The sequence below is a fragment of the Mobula hypostoma genome, chromosome 6 (assembly GCF_963921235.1).
Source record: "Mobula hypostoma chromosome 6, sMobHyp1.1, whole genome shotgun sequence".
In the NCBI taxonomy this organism is placed as follows: domain Eukaryota; kingdom Metazoa; phylum Chordata; class Chondrichthyes; order Myliobatiformes; family Myliobatidae; genus Mobula; species Mobula hypostoma.
In genome coordinates this window covers 152,759,708-152,785,315 of record NC_086102.1, presented here as the reverse complement: position 1 = coordinate 152,785,315, position 25,608 = coordinate 152,759,708, and the positions used below count along the sequence as shown (strand labels likewise).

At 37.8% G+C, this 25,608-nt stretch overlaps 1 protein-coding gene across 1 annotated transcript in view; it reads left to right on the top strand.

The window, feature by feature from the left end:
* The window catches only part of ankar (ankyrin and armadillo repeat containing), a 75,955-nt gene that overhangs the window by 22,202 nt on the left and 28,145 nt on the right, over positions 1-25,608 (top strand). Inside the window, exons 7-13 of the mRNA XM_063052589.1 lie at positions 2,746-2,968; positions 4,129-4,330; positions 6,493-6,701; positions 12,638-12,742; positions 17,789-18,033; positions 19,655-19,823; positions 23,189-23,430. Of these exons, the coding sequence (XP_062908659.1) occupies positions 2,746-2,968; positions 4,129-4,330; positions 6,493-6,701; positions 12,638-12,742; positions 17,789-18,033; positions 19,655-19,823; positions 23,189-23,430 (1,395 nt within the window). The remainder of the gene's footprint in view (positions 1-2,745; positions 2,969-4,128; positions 4,331-6,492; positions 6,702-12,637; positions 12,743-17,788; positions 18,034-19,654; positions 19,824-23,188; positions 23,431-25,608) is intronic.

The following is a 25,608-nucleotide window of genomic DNA, read 5'->3' as shown; positions in this document are numbered from 1 at the left end:
ATGGGTTGTTTACACTCGCTGAAATTCATCATTCAGATGACTTTATTACACTTCTAATAGCAATGGATGGGGTCACTAGGCACGGTTCCTGTCAGAACCATGCACAGAGATGTCCAATGTCTGTGTAGGCTCCCTACACCCCTCTCTACCAATAATGGTCAATCATATCAATGCATATAATATGCAACTGTTTAAATTTCCTATAAAATGTGGTCAAATTCAAATTCTTGTGCATGCTCATCAGTCACCTTCCTCATTTACCAATGAGGCGTCATCTCCGATCTTAAAGATTTATTTGCCACCTGGTGCACAGTTGTATGTTTTCTCTGCACAGACATCCAATGCAAAGTTTGAGAACATGTGACCAGTGGTGTGCCTCAGGGATTTGTTCTGGGACGCCTACTCTTTGTGATTTTTATAAATGATCCAGATGAGGAAATGGAGGCAAAACATTGACTGGGTTCCAGCCCAAAACGTTGACTGAACGTTTCCACGGATGCTGCACGATCTGCTGAGTTCCTCCAGCGTGTTGAGTGTTGCTTTGACCCCAGCATCTGCAGAGTATTTTGTGTTGAGGAAGTGGCGGGATGGGTTAGTAAATTTGCTGATGACACAAAGGTTGGGGGTGTTGTGGATAGTGTGGAGGGCTGTCAGAGGTTACGATGGGAAATTGATAGGATATGAAACTGGGCTAAGAAGTGGCAGATGGAGTTCAACCCAGATAACTGTGAGGTGGTTCATTTTGGTAGGTCAAATATGATGGCAGAATATAGCATTAATGGTAAGACTCTTGGCAGTGTGGAGGATCAGAGGGATCTTGGGGGTCTGAGTCCATAGGACACTCAAAGCTGCTGCACAGGTTGACTCTGTGGTTAAGAAGGCATACGGTGCATTGGCCTTCATGAATCATGAGATTGAGTTTAAGAGCCGAGAGGTAATGTTGCAGCTATATAGGACCCTGGTCAGACCCCACTTGGAATACTGTGCTCAGTTCTGGTCACCTCACTACAGGAAGGATGTGGAAACCATAGAAAGGGTGCAGAGGAGATTTACAAGGATGTTGCCTGGATTGGGGAGCATGACTTATGAGAATAGGTTGAGTGATCTCGGCCTTTTCTCCTTTCAACAACAGAGGATGAGAGGTGACCTGATAGAGGTGTACAAGATAATGAGAGGCATTGATTGTGTGGATAGTCAGATGCTTTTCCCCAGGGCTGAAATGGCTAACACAAGAGGGCACAGTTTTAGGGTGCTTGGAAGTAGGTACAGAGGAGATGTCAGGGGTAAGTTTTTTATGCAGAGAGTGGTGAGTGTGTGGAATGGGCTGCTGGCGGCGGCGGTGGAGGCGGAAATGATAGGGTCTTTTAAGAGACTCCTGGATGGCTACATGGAGCTTAGAAAAATAGAGGGCTATGGGTAAAGCCTAGGTAGTTCTAAGGTAGGGACATGTTCGGCACAGCTTTGTGGGCCGAAAGGCCTGTATTGTGCTGTAAGTTTTCTATGTTTTCTATCTATGTCTAATATTTGTTTTCATGTGTGGTAGGAAGGCACTCTAAGCTGTCTAACGACCTCCAGCAGTGGCTGAAGCCAGTATACATCTCCCCTTTAAGAGATTAGGCATGAAATCAATCGATGTACAGGGCACCAGAAATTGCTCCATACAGAAGTTAAAAGACAATGCCATTACCACTGTTTAAATATTTGGTTATACTTCCAGTTATGTAGCGGTAAGAGAAACTATTGGAGATCTCTCAGTTTGGCATTTCAGTGCAAATCTTCATCTCATTGGATTTTTAATCTGTGGTACTGAATGTTAAATACAATCCTAGATGTGGTTTTCCATCACAGCGAAAGCCTTCCCCCACATCTACAAGAAGCACTACCATAAGAAAACAGCATCCATAATCAAGGACCCCCACCATCTAAGCCATATTCTCTTCTCACTTCTGCTATTGGGAAGGAGATACATAAGCCTTAGTTCCCACACCACAGGTTCAGGAACAATTATTACTCTTCAACCATCAAGCTCCTGAACTACTGTGGATGACTTTACTTGCCTCAATACTGAACTGATTCCACAACCTGTGGTCTCACTTTCAAAAATTCTACAATTTATGTTCGCAATATTATTTTATTATTATTATTTTTGTATTTGAACAGTTTGTCTTTTTGCACATTGGTTGTTTGTCAGTGTTTGTGTGTAGTTTTTCATTGATTATATAGTATTTCTTTGCTCTGCAAATGCCTGCAAGAAAATGAATCTCAAGGTAGTATATGGTGGCATATGCATACTTTAATTATAAGTTTACTTTGAACTTTGAGCATGAACTTTGCAAAGTTGAACATGTGACAAGAAATTTCAAAGCACCAACTATTCTTCATTATTGCCAACAGTTCTAGAAATGAAATATAGGTTTTTCACAGAAATTCACAATTCAACAAGCCTAGAATATTTGCACATTTCTCTATCCTGTTCCCAATCATACATATATTCTGAGACTTAGTGCTGTCATTTTTCATATCTTCCTCTATATTAATTGTGCAGTTATTTTTAGAAAGCTGTGCACAGTGATCCTTACATGGAATGAGCCATAATTTACCTGGACATCAATATGCTATATCTGTATTATAAACATATTATTCAAAAGTTATTTTATAAACATCCAGAAATCTCATTTTTAAGAGTGCTGTGCTGAAATATGGATGTCATGAAATTGTGCTAGTTTCTATATTTTTTCAATGCAGAATTTACCCTTTGGTCTACTATCCGTAACTGACAGTGGACTTGCTGCTGTCCTTTATTCATATTGTCAGCAAAATCCAATGTCACAACTTGGAGTTGTGGATGAAGCTGGCTATGGACTTGTTCATCATGCTGCGATACATAACCATGTGCCAATTATCTGTCAGCTGACCACAATACGTCTGAAATTCAATCAGCCTCGCAGTGTTAATTTTGTGAATTCAGGTGGGCTCCTAAAGCTATTAAACATGTAAAAGCAGGATATATAGGGATTAATTTTCTGTGACTAGCATTTTTCAATTCATTAATGCTTTCAAAACCAATGTATATTTGTGCTTTAGTTCTAAGATTTTACATTGCAAATAATATTAGAAAATATTATTTTAATGTTTTGTATTACTGAATTAACAAAACATTTAATAGTATACAGTTAATGTACTTTGCTATAAGGCAAACCCCAAATGCATAAATTGCATAAATGCTTCACTCCTCGATGAGTTCAAGGCCTTTTATGCACACTTAAAAAGGAAGAGTAACACCATACCTGTATGAATCCCCAAATCCCCACAGCATCCAGTGACCCTGTGATCTCTGTCTCAGAGACTAATGTCAGAACATCTACAAGAGGGTAAACCATTATGAAGCATCAGGCCCCAATGGGGCTGGTGCTGAAACCTATGCCTCCAACTGGCTGGAATGTTCAAGAATATCTTCAAACTCTCACTCTCACAGTGGTCTGAGCTTCCCGCCTGTTTCAAAAGTGAATTTGGGATTGCTTGAGTCAGTGGACTTCAGAATATTCTTCTTCTTCAATATTCTTAATCAGTATTGCCAATTCACCACTCCTCCCTGAACTCCCCTCCCCTATTTTTCCAGAACGCCTGGTCTCCAGGAATGTTTATTACTTTATCCTGACCTGCTTTGAGCAGGTCTTTGTTATTACATAAACATCATAATCCTATTTATCAATTGCACTTGCAGTTCAGTAGATTAACATACCTTGCTTAGTGGATTTGTCCAAGGTCTTCCTGTATTACATCTTGTCTACTCCTATGTAATACAGCACTATTTCCTATGGTGCTGTGTATTCTTTTGGATATATTTTCCTCCATCCTGATTCTACATTCTAGTTCCAAACGCATGCCAAATTAGTTAAATCATCCCCAAAGCATGAGCAAACCTTGTCATATAGATATTGGTCCAGCTCTGAGTGACAAGTTCACTAGCTGCTGCAGTTCCCGCCTCACCCAGCACTTGCGTTGCTGATAGAACCTGGCTCCACAACCTCAGCCTGTTATTTAAAATCTGTTAAGATTCTATTGTAATCTAACTAACAAAGTATCAAGGTTATTTTCTGTTTCAACTTGTAATTGTTTCGCTTGTAGGTCAAACAGGTTTGCATTTGGCAGCAAAGTGCGGTTCACTTGGTGTTCTGAATTGCCTGATAGCATTGCGGGCAGAACATACCATGACTGATGCACGAGGGTGGACAGCAATGCACTTTGCCGCATTTTTTGACAACATTTCCTGCATTAGAGTTCTGCATAGAAAGGATCCCAAACTGTTAGAGCTAGAGACATCAGCTGAGTAAGTGTTACGTTGCCTATATATTGGAGACAAATAATTAAGAACACAAAATTAAATAATTTAAATATTTAAATAATAAAAACAAAGTGACTATGTTTATTTGCAATTGCTTGTGCCTTTTGTACATTACATTATGAGTGAAACATCAGTAATGTTTTTTCTGTCAATGTCTGGCTTTCACCAACAATAATATTGATGAATCATTGTATTTCAAAGGCTGAGACAATGTACTGAAGTGGAGTGATGTCCATTCTTTTATTTTGCATTTGTAGTGCTCGCTTTAGAATTGTAAATACATTCTTACTCTATACTCAATATAGGATGATTCTGGAACAAATGGAATAAAAAGTCTAGATTCACAAAACACGAACATAACATTGTTATAAAATAGAAATGCGCTTGCGCAGATGTCAAATTTTCAAATACTGTGTATTTTTGATCTCAATCACCAGCAGGGTTGGGTGGAGTGGTGGCAAAAGTAATAAAACAGATGTTCTCTCCTAGCTATTTCTGTAACAATACATTTATAAAGTTGATTGGAAGTTCATCCTCAGTTAGTAATGTTAACTATATCAGGATGTGATATCTGCACTGAAATTCATTCTTTTGAAATCAATATAGTGTTTAGCAGTTCCATTAGAGGATGAATTTCTAAGCAATTATCGTTACTGTAATAAGTACACCAAGGTGCTTTTATAAGAGCATTATATTTCAAAAATTGACTATGAACCACATTTGGAGCTATTCGGAAAAACAACAACAAACTTAATCAAGAAATAGGTTTTAAGGATCAGTTTATACGTGAAAATTGAATAAGAACAGTTAAATGAAGGTGTTCCAGAGTGGGGACGATGGGCAGCAATAAATATAATTATTGTAGGTGGTGTGCTTTACTATTGGGGATGTGCAAGAGCCCACTATTAGATGAATGCAGATACCTCAGAAGGTTAAGGCAAAATGAGGGGAAGAGTGATGTAGGGGAGGCTACAGATATAGGAAGCGGTAAAGCCAAAGTGGGATTACAAAATAACAGCTTTAAAGTTGTGTTGTAGAGGCAGCCGTCGGTCAGAGTTGACCGTGGGTGTTGTGTCCTAGCTGTCTAGATACGCAAGCCTGGGCAGTATGATATGGAGAGCAAGCTGTTGCCCATGTTGCAAGCTCCTCTCCCTGCATCGGATGAACCCAAAGGAATGGCAGAAACCGATACAGTTTGGTACCAGAAGCATCGCAGTAATCGTCAGTCAGCATTGAATTTAATGTAGAACTGCCTTAGAGACTCCAGCTCCAGATTTTTCCCTTGGAGTTTACTCCCAAACTGTCCCCATGAGTGGGTATAGCCACAAGGCAGCGGAGCTTTGAGATCGGAGTTTTCCTTCTCCTAGATGAGTTGCCAACCACAGCTGACAAGCCCCATCTGCCTGAATCGACTGTTTTTAAGGCGCCACTAACCTGGCTTTGCCTTGTCAGTAGGAACGGTTCTGCCGGGCTTAGTAGCTAAGCCACACATGAAGACCAGGAGCTGGATTTGGTCGTCGAGGTTATTTGAGGCGCACGCCATTGGGAACATTTAATAGGCAGTGGGAGCTTGTTCCCGTTACCAGCCCTGGCTATAACAATCTTAAGGAACCAAAAAAAACACTTTTAAAAATTGTGTACTGGAGCTAATTTAAATTAGTGAATTTAAGAGTAATGGAGTAATATGATACAAATTAGAACATGGTTGGCAGAGTTTTGAAGAGGTTATTTATAGAATGTAGAAAATATGACGCCAGCCAGGAGAGTGGTAGAATAGTTTTTTTTGGAGCTAACAAGGCTGTAGATGTGCTGAGGCAAAAATGGAACTGGTGATTTTAATGAGGTGGAAGGAGCGGATACCGTTTATTAATCAATGCAATTAAATGGGAGCTCATCTCCTGATCAAATACAGCAGGTTTGCAAATGTAGTATAATTGGAGTGGTGGAATGAAGGATAGTTCAAAGATCAAAACAGGATGGTATTTTCAAAATGAGAGCTGAATTGAGGGCATATGTCCTCAACCTCTACCACTCCCTTGGTACACCCCCGTCCAAAAGAACATCTGTGTTGTTAAGTTATAAATATATTAAGCTAGATATTGATTTCTCCAAATTAAATTATTTAATTTTATTGCTTCTTGGTTTAGATACCATGCAACTCCATTATTACTTGCTACAATGGCTGGTGCATTTGATGCACTTCAATATCTACTATCTCTAGGAGCCAATATATTAAAGACTGACAGTGAAGGGAACAATGTTGTTCATTTAGCAGCACTCTACTTCAACACTAATATTCTTACATTCATAATTGAGCAGAATATCCCAGAGCTACACGTTTGGAATCTTCTTAAAGGCATGTATCTGCTGCTTTGTCTAATTATTTCTATATTTTGTATATCACAATAATATTACTGGATTAGATAAATATTATTTTTGTATTAAGGATGATATAACCTCTGTCACAGGAACATACTGCAGTATACCTTAAGATTCCTCATTCTGTTGCTTAGACTGATCTGGAACTCGCTGTAATTTTATCCAGGAAAGGGTGGGTACTTATTCTTATACACTGCATGCTCCTTATCCTTGCCATCGAGATGGATTTAGATTTAATGTAGTAGGAATTAGAAGAGGAGTAGGTTGTTGGTGGAGGTCCTAAAGCATACTGCTAGGGTGCACAACAGATTCTCAGTCCATTGTTTCTACACACAGACAGGCAGTAAATAATTTAGACCTCAATGGTCTGTATCAGTGTCATGCGGCTATGGGATTCTATGACTAAATTATTTTGGCAGTAGTATATTTTTTCTCTGAGTACATTAACTACAAGTGCAGTAGACAGCACCTGTACTTGTTTATCCAAGCCATGAGCAGTATTTATAGTCCATGTGCAGATATTTTGGAGGACCATGGCCATCATATCTCCCAGCTAAATACTTGAGGCTCATTAGCTGTCAGCAGAATATCTAGCACTGATTCTAACCTTGCAAATGATTCTGTCTATGAAAAAGATAGACTACTGATTAGTCTCTACAGATTAATGTCCATCTTCAGAATCTTCGTGTAGATATAGAAGGGGAATTATCTGAGCTCAACTCAGTGATACATTCAGAGTCACTCCGTTCATTGTCAAAGCCTAAAGGTGATCCATGCACTGATGAAGGATCTCAGCCCAAAATATCTATTATGCATTGTGATTCCAAAACTAATCAAAAGAAAAACATGGGAGCCCAGGATAACATGTGTTCTAAGTTCTTACTTTAGTGAGGTGCGCACTTAGGACATGGTGGCATAATAACGTATGTCATTCACATACTTTACATAAAACCCATATTAATTACGTAAATAATAAAGAATGCTTAATCAAACAATATATTTACAATATTGCTTAAGTATTAGATACATAATTGTGGCTGTGAAACAATCTCAGGATCTGGAGTCTCCTCTGTGATGGTTGTAGGAGTTGACTCTGGGATTGCAGGAAGTGGTTCTGACAGCTTTGTACATTATTCTTCTCTAACAATTGACTGTTGTCCTCTACTGATTGATGTGACGTCTCCAGATGAAATTGGATGTAATTTCCACTGAGTAAGAGTGTGGTCTAGTTTTGTCTTTAATCTTTCCAAGTACCCACTTTTGATCACCTCTCCAGTCCCTTGCCAGTACTGTTTATCCAGGAGTGAAACATCAGACCTCCTTGTTTGGGGAGCCTTTAATTTATCTCAGCTGTTTGTCCTGCATACTCCTTCTGAAATTGGGTTTAGAAGAGATTCAAGCATGAGTGCAAGGGACTTCTGGACATTTTCTAGTTATATCCACTACTACCAAGAAACTTGTAGCCCTGAATGGTCCATCAAAATCCACATGAATCCTCCGTAAAGGCAATGCAGACCATTCCCAGGGTTGGAGAGGCACCTCTCTTGGCATCTTCTGGACACGTTGACACTCTGAACAGTGCACGGCAGGCTGCCCAATCTACTAATATATTCCAATCCACCAGACAAGGCTTCGAGCCAACTCTTTCATTTTGACCATCCTAGATGACTGCCACATAGTTTCTCCAACAGTTTAGCTCTTAGCTTGAATGGTACAACAACTCTCAATCCTCACATAAGGCAACCTCTGTCAAAGGGCAAGTTCCTCCTGGCACTGGTAAAAATGGGAAACTTGGAAGTTCTGCTTCACATTCTAGCCATTTTGGGTGGCCACGTGACCTGAGATAGTGAGGGATCTTTTCTGGTTTCCCTTCAGATCATCTCTACCTTAATTGGGTCACTTTTGATTTGTGTTAGGGAGAATACGTCCAGAGGAGTGTCTTCATTTGCAAATTTTTAAAGTATTTCCTTTTCCAAGTGTAAATAGGACAATCCATCAGCATTTACATGATTAGTTGTCCTCTTGAATTTGATCTTGTAATTTGTGCCCTCCAAAAAGAACAGAGCCCATCTCTGCATTCGTGCTGCTACTGTTAGTGGAATACCCTTCTGTGGACTGAAAATGGACACTAGTAGTTGACAATCAGTAATGAAGGTAAACTCTTTCCTATACAAGTATTGGTTGGAAATGTGTTGCACTCCAATCTGTGCATAATTTTTCCCTGCAGCAGTAAAAGAACGTGATGCAAAAATATTGAGGTGTTCACTTCCATCACTCATAACATGTGACATGACTGCACCTATACCACAAGGCAAGAGGTCAGGCAAGCTTCACTGGATGATGTGGATCATAATGTGTGAGTACATTGTCTGATGTCACCATTTCCTTTGCCTTTTGGAAAGCCACATCACACTACTTTGTCCACTGCTATTTCTTTCTGATCTGTAGCAATGAGTTCAAGAGGTGAAGCACAGCAGCCACGTCTGGCAAGAACCTGTTACAGTAATTAACAAATCTTACAAATCTTGTACATCGATGGTATGACCACAGTAAGCGATGCTTGATTTTAAGCAGAGCACAGCACTTACCGCATCATGCTCTGAGACCATAATATTCTAATCTTTTTAACACCATCTTGAGATTTTGGAGATGTTTCTCATCATCCTCACCAGTAACAATGATGTTACCACTGTAGCACTGAGTGCCTAGGTAGCCTTGCTGTACCTGGTCCATAGTTTTCTGCCAGATTGCAGGTGTAGATACTACTCCAAAAATAAGTGTATTATAGTGATAAAGCCCTTTGTGAGTATTTATGATGAGAATCACTTTGGACTCTTCTTCCATCTCCATCTGTAGGTAGGCCTTGGCTAAGTCCGCTTTGTTGAAGTGAGGGTATTGATCTACTTTCAGTACTGGGTTGATGATGACCTTAAAATCACCACAGATCCTGACAGACCCATTATTCTTGGCTACTGGGACCACTGGCATTGACTGTGCGTTCCACTCAAAGGAAGAATTCCTTCTCCCTCCATGCAATCTAACTCACTAGTTACTTTATCACAGATGGTAAACCTTGGGTGTGGCATTTGAGTTTTCCACTGCCATCCTTAAACACTGCTGTGGCATCATGCAGTACTTTTCTTAATTTGCTTTCAGTTGACTCTGTTGCAGGGGATATGGCATGCAACTGGTGGATGGTCTCCAATCAAGTCGTAGTTCTCTCAGCCAATCATGGCCTCACATTGCTGGCCGTCCTGTTTCTACCACATATAAGTCCAATGTAACTTCTGGTTGTTGTATTTCACTGTTTTGAATGTCATTACCACAAGAGTTATCTTTTCTCCATACTAAGTTCTCAATTAAATATCTGCAGTCTTCAGTTTGGTATCTTTGAAATGCCATTCAAATTCATTTTTTTGTAATGGTTAAAACAGCTGAGCCAGTGTCCAATTCCATTTTAATTAAGTCACCATTCAGTTCTGGTGTAAGCCATATTGCTTGTCTCTCGTTAGTTTTCACTTTGTAAACCTCAAGGCTACCCAACCCTCATTACTCTCATCATTATCAGATTTTTCATCAACAGCATGCTGATTAGTGCTCTTTTTGATACTGTAACTTGACTTTTATCCTTTTCTCTTTCCTGTGCAATCCATTTATTTTTGACTGCCTGGCATGTTCTTTGTATGAGTCTTACTTCATTACATTTTCTGCAAGTTTCACCTTTAAACCTGCATTGGTCTGGTGTATGTGAGCCCCAGCCGCAATGGTAACACAATTTGTTTGGCCACTCTGTTTAGATGTTGCAATTTTGTTCACGTCTACTGTTATTTCTGACTGCAACTAAATTGTGCCTCTGGTTGCTGCTTTCGTTGATACAGCAATTCCAACTGCTCTTTTAAATGTGAGTTGTGCTTTATTGAGGACCTGTTTTGAATGCTTTCTTGTAAGTTTCCACAAACTAAGTGACCTCTCAGAGCATCGTTAAGCCCATCATGAAAATGACAATGCTTGAACAATCTCTTCAATTCACTTACATAAGCTGTAATGGACTCCCCTGCATTTTGTTTCTGCTTATGAAACTTAAAGCATTCTGCAATCAACAATGGTTTCCATTCTAAATGTTGTTTCATTATGTTCATGATATCAGCAAAGCTCAATTTGGCTTGTTTGGTTGGACCAGTCAAACCTCTAAGCAAACTGTATGCTCTTTCACCAAATGCACTCAGCAAAACTGGCCTTCATCTCTCACTGGCTATTTTATTTGCTTCAAGATCCTGCTCAGTTCGTTCAGTATACATCAGCCAGTTATCTTTTGTGCAATTGAATGTATCTATCTTTCCAATGTAGCCAGCCATTTTTACTTTTTAAAAAAAAATTATTATCACCCAATACTCACTGTTTATGAACCCATGAAATTCATCTGTTTTCTGCTTTTTTTGTCTCAACCATCTCTGTCCTCTTTCAAAGAGACACATACCACACTTTATTCTTAAGTGGAGCGTCTCTGTCCCTTTTCTGAAGAAAAAATGTGTGGTGCTTTTTTTTAAAAAACTCAAACATCTTGCTGTGCTTCAATAGGTAGGTAGTCATCTCAAGTTCATTTTTAAATTTACTTGTCGCCACTGTCACGTTTTCTAATTCCAAAAAGAACCGAAAGGAAAACACTGGAACTCGAGGATAATGTGTACTTTGTTCTTACCTTAGTGTGGTGCACACTTGTGACATGGTGGCGTAATGATGGGTGCCATTCACATACTTTTACATATAATCCATAATGAGTTATGTAACTAACAAAGAATGCTTGATCAAATAATATATTTACAATATCACTCAAATATTACTGAAATATTAAATACACAACACCTTCATAGATGATCCTTACCTTTCCCAGAAAAGTGTTTTGTATGAGTGACAGAACACCTCATACAAAATGCTGGTACATAAGCATTTTGTATGAGCTGCTCATCACTTCTGAGGGTTTCCTCATCTCAACTTGCTGCATATTTCATACTGCAGAGTCCATAGTGATTCTCGTTAGTCAGTTTTCCTTCTTCTATGCATTTTTACCCCTGTGGTAGCAGTCCAGGTTGTGCGAATGCATGTAAGACTGGTTGGCCTCGATTCCAAAGAGCGCTGGGTGTAGTTGGCCCACCATGGGCCCACTGGAACTGTGTCAACATGAAGGAGAACAATCTGGCCAAGCAGGAAGTGTGGTTAATAGCTAAAATAATTCTATTTTTATAGCTTCGCAGTCACTGAAATACTATTAGATGAGATGAAATCAATATTTGATGTAGGAAAAGCAGCAGCTATTTTCCACACAGAAGGGGTCGACGGATGATAATAAAGTAAGGAACTAGATAATGTATTTTGCTGATGTTGCTTGGCAGATAAATATAATTCAGAACAGTTCTCTGCTTTTATTCAAATAATAACATAGGGTGTTTAAACCAACTTTTAAGAAAAGATGGAAGATGATGATTTATTGTAAAATACTACTTGATATCAAGAGAGTAGCATTTCCTTGCTATCAATGGAGAGTAAACCCAAAGGTACAAAGCTACAAAAATATTTGGAGCAGGAAGTTAATTATGTTTTGACACCACCGAGAGTCTGCACAAGCTCTGCTTTTCTGCTCTAACTTGCAACGTAATTTCTTTGTTGATCATCCCTAAACCATTTTAATGCCAGACTGACTTCACACCCAAAATGATTAAGACATAAAATTAACTGAAATAAAGTAAATGATGCATTAAGAAATAGATTTCTTATTAAAATCAATTTTAATGTATCACTAAATGAGGCCAGTTCTTATCAGCATTGAAAAATTTATAAAAAACGTATCAAACTTTTTCACTGCATCTAAACAAAACTTTGATTAAAAATCAGGCTCATCATTTATTACCTTTTTAGGGATGTTGCAGAGCAATGACTATCAAAAACAGGAAATGGGGGCAAGATCACTTGAAGTTCTGAGTGTGATGAAAAAGCAGTACTGGGAAGCAATTCATTCCGCAGGTGAGAATGGACAAAATGGCAGGTAGTAACCCAATGCAATTAATAACATAATTTTTAAACCATTGTCCCTACTTATAAATCACACCTGTTACCACCTTTCACCCTTTGTTCTGTTTTTTTTTCCGCAGAAGTACTTTTCTCCTAACTGTTGATGCTGGCAAGTCTTCATTTATCATAAATGTACTATGTCACTGTTTTAGACCTTTATTATAAATATAAAAGCAACTTCAAAACTTGATGTCACCTTTGATCCATATGACCTTTTTTTACAGCTTCTTCTCCGTCTTGTTTTACGGTGGTTGGCACCCAGCTTCATGGTGCATTACCACTTTTTTACAGCTTGGTTCCTTATAAAGAATTTTGGAACATTTTGTCAGAAATGTAATAATAATGAAAATTATTGGAAGACATCTATGTGGTTTGTACTAATAACCAGAATTTTGTGGAGTGGGCTCAGACTTATGAGGTTTAGACCCAAGATCCAAACTAGTTTACTGACCTGTCAGGACCCTGTCAGTGATGCACTGCAAGAAAACAGAGACTTGTATGGTATAATTGTATCCCATAATGAAACTGTAAGAAACTTCCAGTAAACAGCAAAGACAATTCTTCCTATCCAAAGCCCTGTGCCCAATATCTGTCAATGCCCCCAAACTTTTGGAATGATTGTGAATATTCTTGATGTTCAGAGGTAATCTAAAATTTAAGAAAGGAAATAAACTTTTAATAAATAAATTAAACTCAAAAGTATCCAAAACACATTTGAATAATTTAAAAATGATTATTCAATAACAAATAATTAACTAATTATCACCTTCCTTTACCTTTCTTTTTTGCCCCTGTTATGTCTATTGAAATCAATCATGGATTCACAGATCCTATGCATATTTAACCCCGCTCAATATCTGTGAGCAGATTCCACATGTGCTGTCTAGTAGCTGCAGTACCTCAGAATTCACCAGCTGAAATCCATCAGCATTCAGGATTTCTGTATTTGAATTACATGCACTGAAGTCCCAAGTTTGCTGACATTTACAGGGGTAATTGCCAGCAGTTTACTGTGGAACTGCTGGTACCTACCATTAAGATTTGGCTCAATACTTTAAGGCTTTAATAAAACACACAACAGACAGCAGTTACGTTATAGTTTGTCAATTGTTTACTTTATAATTGAAACATCTAAGTAACCAAAATATCACCTATTTTTCTTTAGATAAATTTACTTCCAGATTAAATTTTTGACAGTTTAAATATCTGTCTCTATGTTTTAAAAGTAATGCATTTTTGCTCAATAAAAATGTTTTATTTTAAGACATGAGCTAAGGAATATTAGAACAAACTGTCCTGCAATATTGATATAATATTCCTCATTTAATTTAAAACAATGTCAACTTAGGTATAAAATGCATTTACTTCCAAAACTGAATGTTGTCTATTCATCATAATATACCATAAATTACTGGCATAGTTTACATATTACTATTTAACTATTTATGGTTCTATTACTATTTATTATTTATGGTACAACTGTAACGAAAACCAATTTCCCCCGGGATCAATAAAGTATGACTATGACTATGTATGCTATTGCGTTGTGTAATATTTATAACAGTTCTATCGAGGAAGATTTGAATAACTATTATGTTGGTAAACTTAAGACAACATAATATTAAAAATACTTCTAAGGTGATATAGGAAATTTGTTTCTTGCATCTTGGGTTAATGCATAATGCTCAGTTGGCAAAAGCATATGCTAGCCATACATAGATGAAAATGATAGTTTTTAAATTTTGGGGGTGGGGGGGAATGGGCTACTTTGACAAAGTGGCATTTATTGTTCATTCCTAATTGTCATTGAGAAGGTGATAGCTGCTTTTGTGAACCACCACAGTCTTGTTGAAGGTATTCCTGTGGCCCTGTTGAGTAGGTAATTCCAGGAATTAGACCTAGCAATGAGCAACTTATTTATAAATGGTATATGATTTGAAGAGGAACCTGCAGTTTCCATGCACTTGTTATCCTTGTGCTTCTTATTGGTAGAACTTATAGGTTTGGAGAGCTCTTTTAGTGTAATGGATGTGAGTAATTGCAGTGTAATGCATTTTATAGAAGGTACACACTGCAGTCAGTATCTAGCAATATTGAGGTTCAAAGTGGTGGATGACGAACCAATCAGGCAAACTGCTTTGATCAGGATAGCAATGCGCTTCTTGAGAGTTGGTGGAGTAGCACTCATCCAGGTAGGTAAAGACTTTCATGTGTGGAACGGGTTCTGTCACCTAACCTGCTTTGCAGATAATGAATGGGCTTTAGGCTACCAGGAGGTGAGCCACTTGATGAATATCAACCACCATTGACCTGTTCTTATAGCCACAGTATTTATGTGGCTGGTTTGAATGAGCTACTCATCAATAGTGACACCAGGGGGTTGGTGATAGGGGACTTGATAATGGTAATGCCACTGATTTTGAAAGAATCCCTGACATCCCTTCTTGCCAGGGATGGTCATTGCCTAGCGCTTTAATTTTAACTGCTACTTACCATCTGTTGCTTAAATGTTATTTAGATCTTACAGTATGTAATTGTAGACCGTTTCGTTTTCTGACAGGTTGCAATTAGAATTCAACATTATGTAATCATCAGCAAAGTCTCCCATTTTTGACTGTGCAATGAAAGGAAGATCATTGATAAAGTAACTGAAAGGTGTAGTGCCTAAGGTATTCTCCTGAGAAACTCCTTTCGAGATGCCCTGGGACTCAGATGATTAACCTCAAACTAACCAACCACAATCCTTTGTATGATGTATGACTCCATCTAGTGGAGTGTTCCCTTATGATGACCATCGATTCAAGTGTTCTCAGGGTTTCTTGATGCCACTGAGTCAAATGCTATCTTTATGTCACGTGCTATCACTCACATCTGGCCACTAGAAATCAGCTCCTTGTTCTATGTTTGGTCCAAGACTATGATCTGTTCTGGAGCAGAGTAGTCCTCAGGAAATGCAAATCTGGAAGTGGTGAGAAGGCTATTGGTGGGTAGGGACCACTTTATAACTATATCACAGTTTCAGTTAATTTGGCTGATAAATGAGGGCACACTGATTGTGGATTGAATTTCCATGAACAGAACCTCTATAGGCAATTGTTCACATTGTTGGTAGATGTTAATGTATTGACTGTAAAGCACCAACTGGGCTTGTGGCACAATTAGTTCTGGAGCACAGGTCTTCAGTACTACTACAGTAATATTGTCTGATTCAATAGCCTCTGCTGTATCCAGAGTTCTGTGGTGTTTCAAGGTATCACACTCAATGGATAGAATTGACTGTGCAATGTTAAGATCTCATAATGAAGCTAACATAAATAATCAAGTCAATACATCCAACTGACAGTAATTGCAAATCCTGTAACCTCACCTTTAGCACTCACAGACTAGTCCCCACTACCTGTGAATATGGTTTTATTATTGGAACATTACACTCCCAATAGCTACCAAACTGTCCACCACGATTCATGTCTTGAGGTGGTAGGACCTCAGAGTTTCAATCAGATCTGTTGGTTATGAGATGATTTAGTTTTATCTATTGCATACTGATTTTTGCTGTTTACTTGCAGCTTCACTAAACTGGCATCAACATTTTTTTTACTTTTGCAAGTCCTGCACCATAATTGACCCAAGGTTACTCTCCTAATTTCATAGTAATGATAGAATGAGAGATAAGATGGGTTATGAGATTAGATTGTATTGGTGCACATTTCTGCTGCTAATGGATTCAGAGTCTCATGGATGTAAATTTTAAGGTCACAGTTTTGAGTCCATCTAATTTAGGATGAATACAGTGCTCTACAAAATGGTGGAAGGTATCGTATGAATATAGAATTTTGTCTTTACAAGGACCATGATAGCAATAAGAGAAATCACTACCACATAGGTCTTCATGGTAGTGACTTCTCTTATTGGTATGATGCACAGCTGCAGTGAAGATGAGGAAAAGAAGATTATTTCAACCCCTACCTAGTCTGACAACAAAGTTCTTCGGGACTTTGACAATTTGGTCATTGGTGTGCTGGATGAGTGACATTAGGGTCCATCAACCATAGTACATTCTATGTCTTTGCTGTTATCAGTCAATCAATTTTCCAGGTGAACTTCAACATGGATGAGTAAAGATACTGCATAATGTGGTCAGCAGTCAATGTTACAAACTCTCAGTGCTGCTCTTTTCTACTCATGTGTTGTCTTCACTGATTAATCCATACCAGGGACTATGGTTGCAAGGTATGATTCTCCAAAAAAAGACTTGTTGGACTGTTGGTTGACTAGTCTGTGGTACAGCTGTCCCAATTTATACATCACACCCCAGATTTTCATGAGGAGAGTTTTGCAAATAGACTGGGCTGGGAGTAATATTTTGTGTCTGAAGTTGGTGCCTAGGTCAGTGCTATGATATCCATCTGGTTTTATTCTTCCTTTGAGTGGCTTAACGGGCTATTTCAGAGGGCATTTAGAAGTTAAGCCCATTACAGAATGATTAGAGTTAGCGATAACTCATGGAGCTCGTAAAAATTTGGAAGGTGTAAGTATACTGTGGTTTAACTATCTGAAAAAAATGCGTCCCTAGTCCTACAGGTAGCCCTAAAATAAACAATACAAACTCCACAATTGGCAGTTTAAATATGTTATATGAGAACCAAGACTGAAAGGGAATTGAAGGTCACAGGGTTTTGCTGTGGTACTATCATCTTGGAATCCCAAAACGTTAGCTAAACTAAAAGCAGCTAAACTGAAGATGCTTAAAACTAGGTATATTGAAGCAATGCCATGCTTTGTCGAGCTGACCTGAGACATAGAAACTTCTAGCATTAGAGATGGCCATTTCATCTTTCTTAACCATCTGGAATGTAATCGCCTTTTGAGAATTGATTTATTCCGTTCTCTTTTCATGATTTCATCACAAACTTTCCAGAAATATTAAAATTTGCCTACATTTTTAAGAAGCTAGATTATGCAGTTATTTAAAACTTGCACTTTTTTTTTAAAATATAGGTAGCATTCCTCCTCTTATAGATCTGTTGAAGAGTAACCATGAGACACTACAATGTATTGCTGCTGCTGTGCTGTGTAATCTCTCCATCTATCTGCCGGCCTGTGAATCAGTTATTAATTCTGGGATCATTCCAGTTCTTATTTCATTACTGTACAGTCAACAGCCAGAGCTTCAGTCACGTTGTTCTGTCATTCTCTGTGATATTGCCCAGATTGACAACAATGCCAGTCTAATTGCTTCCCTTGTAAGTAATGTTTAATTATTTTATTCTGTTCTAAAAAGTATAGTTCATTCCATTACCGTAGATTGAGATATCACAAATCTATTGACAAAAACACACAGCATTTTAGTATATGGTTAAATAGTCACAGTTTTAAAATTATTTCCTCTTTTTAGTACCACTGCATGTCACAGTAGTTTCCACAGGAATGTGATTAGCCAAAAGAACAACAGATTTCAATGGCGGTGTATGCCCAGAATCTTGTACACTGAATAAAAAATAATATCTATGCTAGCTCTATCCATGCCTGTCAGGCAAACTAATCATGACGTTTCCTTTTTTTTGGTGATTTTTTTTTGTTTTTGAACCTCTGCTAATCTCTACTTTAAACTAGACTCTGCAGGGAATCATGGGCAATAATTCATTATCTATTTCTCTGTAGAACAAAATGTTAATACATTATTGTTTTGTAGAGCCAAGTACACTCTAAAATTAATAATTGGCAAATCATATCATAATTTATCTGGTGCAATGAATTCCATGCCTATTTTCTGTCATGTACATTCATAGCAAGTTTATCCAAAAACTCATTTACCCTTTGTTAATCAATCTGCAAGTTTCCCTCTTAAGCCTCCATATCCTCCAGTTTAACCATTTATTAGGAGCAGATGCAGCTAAAGCAGGACTTCATTGGAATTGGAATTCGAACTTAGATCTACTCGAGATTTTCCAGCAGGCCTGGTCCTGCAAAAATAGTATGCAAAAATATTAGCTTTGTATCACTATAAAGGTTGTTCATGATAGAGTCTTACTGTCTGCTTCCATTCCTTATTTTTGAGGAATTAGTGTGACATTTAAGTTGATGTTTCCTTTAGCATAAAATGAATTATTTATTCATTTTCCTTGGCAAAGATATGCTAACTGCAAAGCAGTTCCCTGATATTTTGTGCAAATGGGTATTTTAATAAGTGTTAGACACTATTCAGATAAATGACTCAAAGGTGAGTTACTTCTGCCCTTATCCATTTGGTCCCAATTTTCTCCCATTAACTGTCTGTTTTAATGAAGCTAATCACATGGCTCATGTAATTTTCATAACAACTAGGAAGTGGAACCAGATGATAATTTTTTCTCAACATTAAAGCCAATTATAGCTATCACTTACCATAGTTAAAAACAGCAATCTGCAGAAATATGAAATCAAATACAGCTATTTGATTTAAGTGGTTGAGGTTCTGGTTGAAGCAGTGGCCACTAGAGGGTGGTAATGAATTATGGATAAAATGAAATTAATTCATTTGCACTTGAGTTTAACCACCCAACATTAATTCAGCTGGCATGTAATTCAGTTAGTGGCATGTAATGTGTTTTTAATCTAAAACCTTACCAGAACTTTACCTTAATCTATAAGATTAAAAAAAAATCATGAAAATTAGATGCATCTTGGTGCAGGATATTATGGCAAAAGATATGAATAAACTGTGGAGGATATTGGAAAAATTTTGCTAAAAAGATAAAATATTCTATACATTTATTGATTAACCAGTATGTGTAGGTTCTGCTGTTACTTTAACTTTACCTAACTAGATGCTGTGCAACTTCTTGTAACTATCCCTTCTGGAACCACATTGTTTTTATTTTCTAGGGTGCAATTTCTCCGCTGGTGAAAATTTTAAATTCTGAGATTGAAGATGTGCTTATCAATGTAATTAAATTCATTCAGATATTATGCACCAACAATCCAAACAATCAGACCTTAGTGGCTAAGGAAGGAGCAATTCCTCTGTTGGTGGAGCTTTTAAATGTCCCATCAGGTAATCTTCTTTAAAATGTTCCTGAAAATTTTAGCTACAATTTTCTTTTGCATGAACAAAATGCCAAGTGCATGGTTGAGAGATGGGGGACACAATTTATGCCTACATCACCAGGACTGAAATTAACACACACTAGTATCCAAGATGCTGAATTAAAGACCTTAATTTACAGATGTTGGAGATTAATTTGCAGCTAATGTATTTAATGTCTAAAGGCAGTTTACATGAAAACTTGCCTTAAGAATGCTTAAGTTTTCTGTGTTTTCAAGGGGTGCTGACACTAGATTAATTAACAAAGGTGAAAGGTTCCTTCCACTGATATCATGTAGAGTAAGGAGGCACTATTTGACCGAGAATGATGAATGGTACAAAACAACATAGCTAAGCAGCTATAACAGAGGGTGCACAGGGTACTTTATCTCAACTCAACTATCTTATGTACAATATGAAATGGTTAACAATCATCTGTCATCATCCTTAGGGACTGAAAATAGATGTTAGATTTGATTGGATTCCACTGATAGTATTTTATTCAAATTTTTCATTAAATAGTGGTCAGTATTAGGTCCCAACATTAGTGGGTTGAGCGGAGCAAGCACACAAAATATCACTCTCTCAGAATTGCATAGAAATGGGACTTAGGTATCTGAGGTATCAGGCGTTTTGAAGATCTTTTTATAGACAATTGGTTTGCGTCTTTTGAACAGTTGTCTACAAAGATTAATTTACTGAATACCCACTTTTTTTAGATATTTACAAATTAGACATTTTATAAGCCCTTTAATACCATATTTTCCTGAACAACCTGATAAGGATGTTGCAGACTTGTTTCTTCAAATGAACCCCTTGGGTAAAGGTTTAATTTCTACTATTCGTGTTAAATTTATGAATCTCAGATGAGCCCCTTGTGATAAAATTTAAACTGCTTGGGAGCATGACTTAGGTTTTTCGTCGTCCGAGGTTTGGGATTCAATTCTTAAATCAGTCAATTCAATTTTTTTATGTGCTCGTCATTGTCTTTTGCAGTTTGAAGTTGTCCACAGGGCTCATATGTCTAAAACCAAATTGGCAAAGTTCTATCCTGATATTAGTCCCTGGTGTGACAAATGCAAAGGAGGTGAGGCCTTCCTTATCCATTTGTATTGGGCCTGTCCTACTTTGGAAAAATTTTGGAAAGATGTTTTTTTAACTTTATCTTCTATATTAAATTGTCATTTGGAACCTGATCCTTTGATCGCTCTTTTTGGTATTTCTTGAGACCCTGACAAGCATTTGATCCCGGCTAAACGACGAACATTGTCTTTTGCCTCTCTCTTAGCTAGACGTGCAGTGCTCAAGTGGAGAGACGTAGTTCCCCCTACCCATGTTCAATGGCTTAGGGATATTATGTCTTGTTTAGGTCTTGAAAAGATTTACTATTCACTTCCTAATTCGGACATAAAGTTCCATAAGGTGTGGGGACCTTTTCTTGAACATTTTCATAATTCTCACCTAGATTGACAGGTGTTTTTTCTTTTTTCCCTTGATAATTAGATCCTGCATTTCCAGCTTTCTTTGATTTTTTGATTAGGTAGCAGGCTGCCTTTTTTTGGTATTCATTTCTCTTTTTATTACAATATATAGTTCTGGGGTGATAAAAGTTTATCTCAAATGTCCTTTCAAATATGTACACTTATAATATAACGGTTGGCTTGGAGTTGGATGGGGGGTAGATTGGATGCTTTTCTTTTTATTTTTTTATTTTTTAATATGGGTGACTTGCTTATTTGTTAAGATATGTATTGTTATTTTTGTTTATAATGCAATGATCCTTCTATTTATACTTTTTTTTCTTCTATGTTGTAGTTTGCAGAAAATCATAAATAAAATATTTTTTTTAAAAATGGGACTTGAAGACCGAAGATGTGCTAGGGTCTGGAAAAATGAACAGATTGCTAGAGGAACTTAATGGTGAAGTGACATCTGCGGGTGTAAATAATGTTGAATCCTGCAGCAGTACTAAGAGGGGACAGGAAAGATGCGAACAGTACGGAGTTGGGTGGGATAGAAGTTGACAGATGAACATGAAGGAAGAAGAAATCTAGGTAGACAGTTGGATGTGTGTGGGTGGAGAGCACCAAGCATATTATCTTTTGTCAATATCATTACTGAGCTTCTTGCTAGAATACACATAAAGATCGCCCCTCCTTTGCAGTAAGTTGTGTTTAACACAGTATTCCGTAACTTATCACATAGATAATGTAGGTTTCTAGTAGAGTTCTCACTTTTCCACTAATGTTTGTTATGAGTCAGATAGAGGAAAATTGTGAGTTACCTGCTCTGAAGCAATCTTCCCACAATACATAATTCCCTGATTATTTCCAGAGTATCAGTTTAACTATTAGAAAAAGAATATATTCCTTAATTAAATAACCTTATGATTGGAAAAATGGCATGAATATAGGCAAAGTAATAGATAGTTTCGATTTTCCAAGACTCTCTTTCTCCTTTAATTAGATGTTAACAAATATTGCAACTGTATGTTTTCACCATGGTATCATAATACCACAAGTTCAAGAAATTGGAAGTGTACTGTAGGTTACCAAAGACCAGACTTAGGAAAATTCAACTTCACACAAATTATCCTATACAGAATTTTTGAAGCTAATAGTAATAATAATAATAATAATAAAATGTTTCATGATAATTATTAATGACCGGATGCAGTATATATTCCAATAGTTTAATTACATGTCACTACAGGATAATTATTTAATGAAATGAATGAATTATAGCAAGCATATCTAAAGTAATTTATTGGTAGCTAAAGAAAATGGACATTCTGACGTGGAAATATCAGCTAATGGACAGTTCTCAGGAAATGAACCTTTATGTCACTTAAGACTGCTTGTGTAACTGGAAAACACTCATCAGTTGATGTCTGAAAGAATTGTCTTTTGATTGTTAAATAGAGCTGCTGTTTGTTTCCAACACTAGGCAAGTCAGAGACACAAGAAACTGCAGATGCTGGAAAAGACACTGCTGGCGGAAACTAACAGGACAGGTAGCATCTGCATGTGGAGGCAGAGACACAGTTGACATGTCATGTCAAGTCCCTACCTCAGGACTGAAGCATAAAGGGGGAATAACCAAAATAACTTCTAGAACTTTCAGTCCTGATACAGGATCTTGGTCTCAACTCAAAATAACAATTGTCTTCTGTCTTCACAGAAGCTGCATAGCTGGCTGAGTTCCTCCAGCAGTTTCTGTTGCTTTATATTCCTAGCTAGATGAATATATAGCCAATATTCTTTGATGAATAATTTAGAATGTGTAATGAAACTCAGATTCTTAACATTTTTGTGGAATTATTTTCTATTATGTAGAAGATCTGGTGAGCTGTGCTTCAGTTACTTTGGCTGAAATTGCACGTGGAAATCGATTGAATCAGGATACAATTGCAGCTGAAGGGGCGATTCCATCTCTGGTAAAAATCCTCAGTGGACGGAAAATTAAGATGCAATTAAAGGCTATAGCAGCAGTGGAGGTTTTAGCTGACAAAAATGCCGCAGTACAAAAAGAATTTCTTGCTTTGTCTGCCGATAAACACATTTTGAAGCTTCTTAAGGTATTTTATAATCAAAATCTTGTTTGAATAATTTAAATTCAGTTTAAAACATTGATCAATAGCTTGTTCATTATGGACCAACATCTGAAAAGTTTGAAGAGATCATAAATGTGGAATAAACCTCATAATTTTACGATCCTTCTTAATTCATTTAAAAAAATTATGTTAATATATTCACATAGATTTACTGCCTTCCTGTTATCTTTTTTTTGGTTGGGAAGAAGTCATCTCCCATTTAGTTTATTGAAATCTGGTCATGACACTCATCCACTCCTTTCTCCAGTGACACAGCTAGTAGGATTTTTCCTTCACAGCGCCAGCAACCAAGGTTCAATGAAGAGCACTGATGTTGTCCATTTGGAGTTTGCACCTTCTCTCTGTGACCGCATGGGCACAAAGCTCAAAATTCAAAGTAAATTTATTATCAAAGTAGTTATATGTCACCACATACTACCTTGAGATTCATTCTCTTGTGGACATTCACAGTAAATACAAAGAAATACAGTAGAATCAATGAAAAACTGCACACTTCAGAGGGACAGACAACCATCGTGTAACAAACAACAAATTGTGCAAATAAAAAAAGGTAAAAAAAAACACAATAATAATAATAATAAATATATAATAAATATTGAGAAACATGAGTTCTAGAGTCCTAGAAAGTGAGCACATAGTGTGTGGAATCAGTTTAGTGAGGTTCAAGACCCTCATGGTTGAGGGGTAATAAATGTTCGTGAATCTGGTAGTGTGGGACCTGAGGCTCCTGTACCTCCTTCCTGATGACAGCAGCAAGAAGAGAGTATGGTCTGGATGGCGGAGGTCCTTGATGATGATTGCCACTTTCTTGCAACAGCACTCCATGTAGATGTGCTTAATTGTGGGGAGGGCTTTATCTATGATAGGCTGGGTTGCAACCTGTACTCTTTGTACACTTTTCCGTTCAAGGACAGTGGTGTTTCCATACCAGACCATGATGCAACCAGTCAATATACTCTCCACCACACATCTACAGACATTTGTCAAAGTTTTAAATGACTTGCTGAATCTTCACAAACTTCTCAGAAAGTAGAGGTGCTGCGGTTCTTTCTTTGTAATGACACTTACGTACTTGGCCCCCAGGACAGGTCCTCTGAAATGAAAACGAGGAATTTAAAGTTGCTGACCCTCTCTACCTCTGATCCTCTGATAAGGACTGGCTCATGGACCTCTGATTTCCTCCACCTAAAATCAATAACCAACTCCTTGATCTTGCAGACATTGAGTGAGAGGTTGTTTTGTGGTACCAGTCAACCAGATTTTCAATCTCCCTCCTATATGCTGATTAGTCACCTCCTTTGATTCAGCAAATAACAGGGGTGTCATCAACAAATTTAAATATGGTATTGGAACTGTACTCAGCCACACAGTCATAAGCATAAAGCAAGTAGAGCAAGGGGCTAATCACAGTCTTGTGATGGACCTATGCTGACTCTGATTGTGGAGGAGATGTTGTTGCCAATCGAAACTGACGGGGTCTCCAAGTGAGGAAATGTAGGATCCAGTTGCAAAAAGAGGTATTGAAGCCTAGGTCTTGAGCTTAGTGATTAGTTTTGAGATAATGATAGTGTTGATTGCAGAGCTGTAGTCAATGAACAGCATCTTCACTAACCAGATGTTCCAGAGTTAAATGAAGAGTCAATGAAATGGCATCTGCTGTTTGGCTGTTATGATGATAGGTTGGAGTGGATCCAAGTCACTCCTCGGGCAGGAGTTGGTATGTTTTATCTCCATCCCCTCAAAGCACTTTATCACAGTGGATAAGTACTACTGGACGATAGTCATTAAGGTAAGTTACCACATTTTCCTTGGGCACCGGTATAGTTGAAGCCTGCTTGAAGCATTCGGTACTTCAGACTGCCAAAGTGAGAGATTAAAGGTATCAGTGAACACTCCTGCCAGTTGATTAGCACAGGTCTTCAGTACTTGGCCAGGTACGCAGTCTAGGCCAAATACGTTCCATGGGTTCACCCTCCTGAATGATGCTCTTGCATTGCCCTCAGAGAATGAAATCACTGGGTCATCAGGGGCTGTGTGAGTTCATGAAGTTGCCTCTATGTTTTGTTGGTCAAAGCATGCATAAAAGGCAATGAGCTCATCTGGGAGCGAAACCTTGTTATCACATATGTCACTCAGTTTGAC